The sequence below is a fragment of the Colletotrichum abscissum genome (assembly GCF_030869225.1).
Source record: "Colletotrichum abscissum strain IMI 504890 chromosome Unknown Scaffold_37.1, whole genome shotgun sequence".
NCBI lineage: Eukaryota > Fungi > Ascomycota > Sordariomycetes > Glomerellales > Glomerellaceae > Colletotrichum > Colletotrichum abscissum.
This window is the reverse complement of record NW_026850287.1, coordinates 480,803-486,802: the sequence shown is the minus strand read 5'-3', so window position 1 is coordinate 486,802 and position 6,000 is coordinate 480,803. Positions and strand designations below refer to the sequence as shown.

At 53.4% G+C, this 6,000-nt stretch overlaps 2 protein-coding genes across 2 annotated transcripts; both read left to right on the top strand.

Moving 5' to 3' along the window:
• Positions 1-339: 339 nt before the first annotated feature.
• On the top strand, positions 340-2,005 carry CABS01_12455 (alcohol dehydrogenase GroES-like domain-containing protein; the record flags this gene model as incomplete). Its single annotated transcript, XM_060545808.1, has 8 exons — positions 340-374; positions 490-565; positions 762-845; positions 904-1,008; positions 1,071-1,274; positions 1,349-1,614; positions 1,671-1,768; positions 1,848-2,005. The coding sequence occupies 8 exons, from the start codon at positions 340-342 to the stop codon at positions 2,003-2,005; spliced, it is 1,026 nt and encodes a 341-aa protein (XP_060396665.1).
• A 2,293-nt stretch (positions 2,006-4,298) lies between these two features.
• CABS01_12454 (uncharacterized protein) lies at positions 4,299-5,122 on the top strand (the record flags this gene model as incomplete). The annotated part of the gene is made up of 2 exons (XM_060545807.1): positions 4,299-4,378; positions 4,447-5,122. The coding sequence occupies 2 exons, from the start codon at positions 4,299-4,301 to the stop codon at positions 5,120-5,122; spliced, it is 756 nt and encodes a 251-aa protein (XP_060396664.1).
• Between the last annotated feature and the right edge of the window lie 878 nt (positions 5,123-6,000).

The window sequence follows — 6,000 nt, the reverse complement described above, 5'->3', positions numbered from 1 at the left end:
AAGTACCCTGACCTCAGACACGCCAGCCAACAACGCCTTGGACCCTGGTCCCATCTCCGTCCCAAGATGCGCCCATTCCCCGCGCTGCTCGAAGGAGGCCTTATATAAAGCTACCCATTCCACCTCTTGGAGCTTCACACAGAAGCACCAAATCAAGCTTCCCCTCACCTCGCCTGTCCTCCAGTGAGTCTCACGTGTACGTTGTTAGCTGCCGTCGTTTCTCTGCTCCCCCTATAACACAGGCTGAACTTCATTTATTCTCTTAACATCCGCTAAATGAGCATCAAGATACGATAGCACACCTATCTTCATCAGAGCACAAGTCAAAAACCTTTCAACATGTCGAACCTTCCCAAGCAGATGAAGGCTCTCCGGTATGGCCCCCCTTTCTCAACTATGAATCATCATCGGGTCAGCGTGGCAGTTCACGCAACTTTGGTCGCTGGACCATCTACCCCTCCATTGGCGCTAAGCTGACCCCTCATCCAGCTACGAGAAGCCCGAGGATTGGTCAATTGTCCAAGTTCCTCTTCCAGAGCTTCGGGAGAACGATGTTCTGGTCAAAGTTAGAGCTTGTGGTGTTTGTGGTACTGGTGAGTGAACTGTCGTCTCTCGTGTACCATTGCATACGCTGTGCAAGTCGAGTGTGATCTTTTGCAATGATCTGTATGACTAACCCGGACGCCACAGACTTGGTAAAACCTCCCGAACCTCACGGCCTCCAGTCATGCCTCGAGCAACGTAACTAATATCACTTATAGCACATTCACGAGGGAGAGTTCATTGCAAAGTTCCCCTTGATTCCTGGCCATGAGACTGTTGGTGTCGTTGCCGCCGTTGGACCTGTAAGCAAAGCTATTGTCCACAACTTCTGACGGAATGACTGCTAACATGAAAGCACAGAAAGTCAAGGACTTCAAGGTTGGCGACCGTGTTGCTGCCGACAACAGCGAGCTCTGCAATGAGTGCTTCTACTGCCGACGTGGAGAGCTTTTGCTCTGCGAGCACGTATGCCCGACCCCACTTAACCACTTATATGGACGGATATTGAAGTAACACCTTTTTTGCAGTTTGAGGCTCACGGTGTCACAATGAACGGTGGTTTCGCCGAGTACTGCGCGTACCCTGCCGGCAAGGTCTTCAAGATCCACAACCTTAACGATGTTGATGCCACTCTTCTCGAGCCCGCCTCCTGCGCCTGCCACGGTCTGGACAAGATCCGGCCCCGCCTCGGATCAAGCGTCCTCATGTTCGGCGCCGGCCCCACCGGTCTTGTGAGTTCACTTCGGCCGGGATATTACACCCTGCACCCTGTGCGCCAATGACTGATCGATGCACCACGATATAGATGCTTGCTCAACTCATGCGCCACAACGGTGGTTGCAATGTCACCATCGCGGCCCCTCAAGGTCTGAAGATGGACCTCGCTCGCAGCTTGGATGCTGCCGATAACTACATTGAGCTGTCCCGCTCCGATCCCCAGGTCCAGTTCACCCAGCTCCAGAAGGATCACCCGTACGGCTTTGACGTCGTCGTTGAGGCTACCGGTTCCGTCAAGATTCTCGAGGATGCCATCAACTACGTCCGCCGCGGTGGCAAGCTCGTCGTCTACGGGTAAGGTAGCAAAGCGCCGTTTTAGCGTACATGGTTGCTGATGTGTCAAAAAATAGTGTCTACAGCAGCTCTGCTCGTGTATCATGGCCCCCCTCCAAGATTTTCGGTGACGAGATCACAATCCTCGGCTCCTTCTCCGAGACCTACATGTTCCGTACGTATCAATCTTCGAAAAACTCTGTACCTGCTGCTTGAGTAGGCACTCTAGCCCAATCATACTGACACTCGCGCAGCCGCCACCATTGACTACCTTGACTCGGGCAAGGTCAAGACCAAGGGTATCGTCAACAAGACGTTCAAGCTGGAGCAGTTTGGCGAGGCTCTCGAGTCCATCAAGAACAAGAGCGCCATCAAGGCCGCGATTGTTTTCGATGACGCTACTGGAGTGTAAGGGCTCTCTGTGCCGCAACGCAAGCATGACAGAACAGACTGGTTTCTCTCTCCCCTTTAGTCACTCTCTCCCCGAGTATGAAGTTGTCTTTGACTGTTCGTTGTTGCTTAAGAACAAAAAGTGTCTGCTTGGCTCATTTCATTTCGTTACTTAGACAAGCATCGGATCGGAGTCAGAAGCTGGTGGGACGGCTGTAGGGAAAGACGGCGGTTGGCGAATAGCGAACTTGAAAAAAAAGTGGTCGGCGGCGCACAAGAGGTGTTGTTTGAATGGTTGATTACTTTGATGACGACTTTGGGATCCGGTGGTTGAGGAATTGGTTGAGGTTAGCGTAGGGCGGCTCGGCGGTTGCGGAGTTTTGAGAGGTGAGTGAATCCGTGAAACCAAAAAAAGAAAAAAAGGCACCCTCAATGGGTTTGAGGGACAGAGAGAAACTTGTTCTTGTTCTGTTAGTCTTGTTCCTTACCCAGTTTTCCGGCTCGACAATAAAAGAGCGATGAATCACCACGAGTTCCCATTCGATTCCATACCTGAGTCCGGAAACGTATGCGTGTGCCTTGGACTGGAATGTTTTGGTTTACGCAGGCCCAAATTATTCCTTCTCATCTCGATTTCCCGAGCAAGACCTACCTTACCATAGATGATCTACGCAGTCTTTACTCCGCATCATTCATCCGACGCACATGGGACCGAAGCCTATTCCCGTTTCTTCTCATTCGTAACCTCGCTGCCTCTCCGCACTTCCTTCACATTAGCTGGGCAAATTCATCCAACCCCCCCCCCCCCCCCCCCCCCCCCCCCCCCCCCCCCACCCCCCCCCCCCCCACAAAACGGTCGTGTTTTCTCCGCCCGCGAACCACACCCCCCCCCACCACAAAACACCCCCACCCCCCTCTCCCTCTTACCTCCCCTCACCTTCTCCCGGCAAAATCCCCCCCCCCCCCCCCCCCCCCCCTTCCCCCGCCCTCGCGATACAACCGCATCCTTACTAAAAAGAGGGTTGAGTTTACGACTGCCGGGTAACGCATCGCCAATCAGTAGACATCCCGCACCTTCTTCTCGTTCACCTCCACACCAAACGTCCCTCGGTGAAAAGGCTAGAGCACATGCCAAACTTCACCTTCTTTCTTCCCAACGTTGCGTACCGAGATTGATGCTTTACCCACTCCCCGCATTAGCAGCTTTCAAGCATTAATCCGCAAAACGTGTTTTAACCCTCTTGGCTGACTCCTTTTCCCCCAACGTAAACATTTCGAGTCAGCCTCGGGGAGGTATCAGCGAGGTGGGCATTGTTCACAGCGCCCTCTTTATCCACTTAGGTTCGAGTACTTTCTGGAACGTGACAAAAGAAAGGGATCTGGCTGGCAGATGTTGCGTCGCTGACACATGCGGGTCGGGAAAGAATAAAGTCAAGTATGCGAGATAGAGAGAGAGAAAGAGCTGAGGCTGAGACTGAGACTCTACGTGCCGCCAGCCCGGCGCAGGTCTCGTCCCCGGACTCTCTTCCACTATTTCTTTTGAGTTGAAGGTGGGGGGGATAGAAGGGCAGGTAAGCGCTCAATGCTTCCCGAAACGGGACGTCCAAGCGAAATGGAAACCAAATAAGAAGCATTCACTCGCATTGCGGGATCCGCCGTCGAAAAGAGCTGTGCGAATGCGGGTGCGGGTGCGTTGCGTTGTGTGCGTGAGCTGGCTCCTGCTTCTGAGCTGTGATGAAAACCCTCGCACTCCATTGGTGTTTCACCGCACAGGGAATTGCCGTTTTGAGGAGGGGGGACAAGACTCCAGGTAGAGGAGGATCGGTGGGTTGATCGATCTGTCATACACGCAGGGGTGTTATCCGAAGTGTTGGGCTCACCGAATAGCAACCATTCTTCGTCTGATGGACTGGCCGTTCTAAACCCCCTGAGGCCTTGTCAAGTTTTGGACGGGGTGTGGCAGGGTAGCAAGCTATGCGAAGAGCTATGCGAACTGTGTTGTGGCGGTGGGTTCTGTTGGAGACGAGACTCAGGTTCCGAGGCAGTTGTGGCAGCTCAATAGCACATGGCATGGCAGCTCAAGCTGCATGTGTTCGTTGTGACGACAGTGAGGCCGTATCTGGGTTGTGATGACCAGGATATTGGACGAGATGGCGAGCGTGTATAAAACCCAATGCTCCTCACCTTGCTTTTCCTATCAACTCATCAATCAACTTCAACTGCAATAACCAAATCTCACTTACAACAAAACCCAAACCAGCTTACTGAACGTCACCACTCCTCTAGCGCTTCCACAAATCAGCACACTAGCCAAAATGGACGCCATCACCCAGGCCATTCTCAACCGCTCCAAGCTGGAGGTGGAGCACATCAAGATCTCGCAGCCCACGGCTGAGTAAGTCATTCCTGCGCATGCAATTGGTGGCATTCTGTGACATGATCTGACTGCTGTGCGAATAACAGCACTTTTGTCATGGGAATCGTGAGCAGGGTCACAGGCACCGGACCCATGGGCGCGACAATGGCACCGATGACCGTCGACATGATGTTTAACGGCGGCTGCTTTGGCAAGCTGGATCTTCCGGAAGTCAAGACCAAGTCTGGCGGTACGGAGGTTGTCGTCAAGGACCAGCTCATCAAGATCCTCGACCGCAACGCCTTCATGGCGTTCGTCAAAGCCATCATGTGCGACGAGAGCTTGGTGTTGCGACTTGACAACGGTGACTGCACAATCAAGGCGCTCGGCCTGTCGGCCAAGGTCAAATACGCAAAGGATGTGCCCATCGTTGGCATGGGCGGCCCCAAGATCGCGCAGGTCAACTCTGCGGAGCGTGGCGGTGGTTTCGTCAACACCATGAAGGTGTACAACCCCAGCCCGTTGGAGATTAACCACGGCATAAGCAAGTTCGAGCTCCGAAGCGAAAGCGGCGAGGTGCTGGCAGAGCTGGAGGGTGACCTGACAATTGTGAAGGGCGACTTCGAGAGCACATTGCAGGGCACGCTTAAGAAGGGCGCCAAGGCATCGGACAAGGCAAGAATGGTCGGCACCGGAACAAAGGAGGCCAACTGGTGCAACGATACGATCAAGTTTATCAACTGCCAATTTTCGGTATCGCCGCAATTTGCGCAGATGCTGTAGATGTATGGAGCGAAGCGATAACCAGGTAGCTGTTCATATGTTATGACGAATGAGAATATGACAATGTTCGCAAACACCCACATATTTCCTTTGTATGATGCATTGTCCTGGAGTCGTCAGCAGAGAGACGATAAGCGAGCGACATACGACCAATAGTAAGCACCCAATGCCTCAAGGTTGCTGACATTTTGGCAGCTTGCATACTATCGATTGATAGAGTGACGGCTAGAAGCAGGACAAATGCTATCCTGGCTCTTGCTGTCTTCCCATTCAGGTTCCCTTCACTGGTCCGTCCGTAGGCAAGTGGTCCATGCTATTGGTCAGGAGAACAACCTGGTCAGGTTCAAGAAACAGCTTTCGAAGAGGACAACGACCACGGCTACAGGCACCAGCCAATGCTGCGCTGCGCTTGATCGCTCGTGGGTCCGAATGCGCAGACATTGGTTGTAAGGTAGCCCACGAGAACGGACAAGACAAGAATTGACGTCACGGCGGCGGTCAGGTCCGGAGCTTGAAGCTTCCTCCGAGTGGAGCTTGGGGGATCCCGGTTGTCCGGGCGTGGACAGCGAGGTTGAAGAGTCGGGTTTGAGGGCGTGTCATGGATGCAACGAGATGCTGAAACGGCCGAGGCGGTGTGTTGTGCCAGTTGTCATCTGCTGAAGCTGCGTGGTGAAGGTCGAGGGTAGTGTAAGGTTGATGAAGATGCAAGTGTGCAACAGCAAAGGCCTGGAGCAAAGATCCAATGGCAGGTGCTTGTCATTGACGAAACGGGGATCCGCGATTACTTCCTTCCCCCACATTCGAAGTTAAGGTCGCCGGGCTTGGCGCTGGATGGCACCGACGGGACTCGGAAGGAAACGACCTGGGTGGATTAGGAC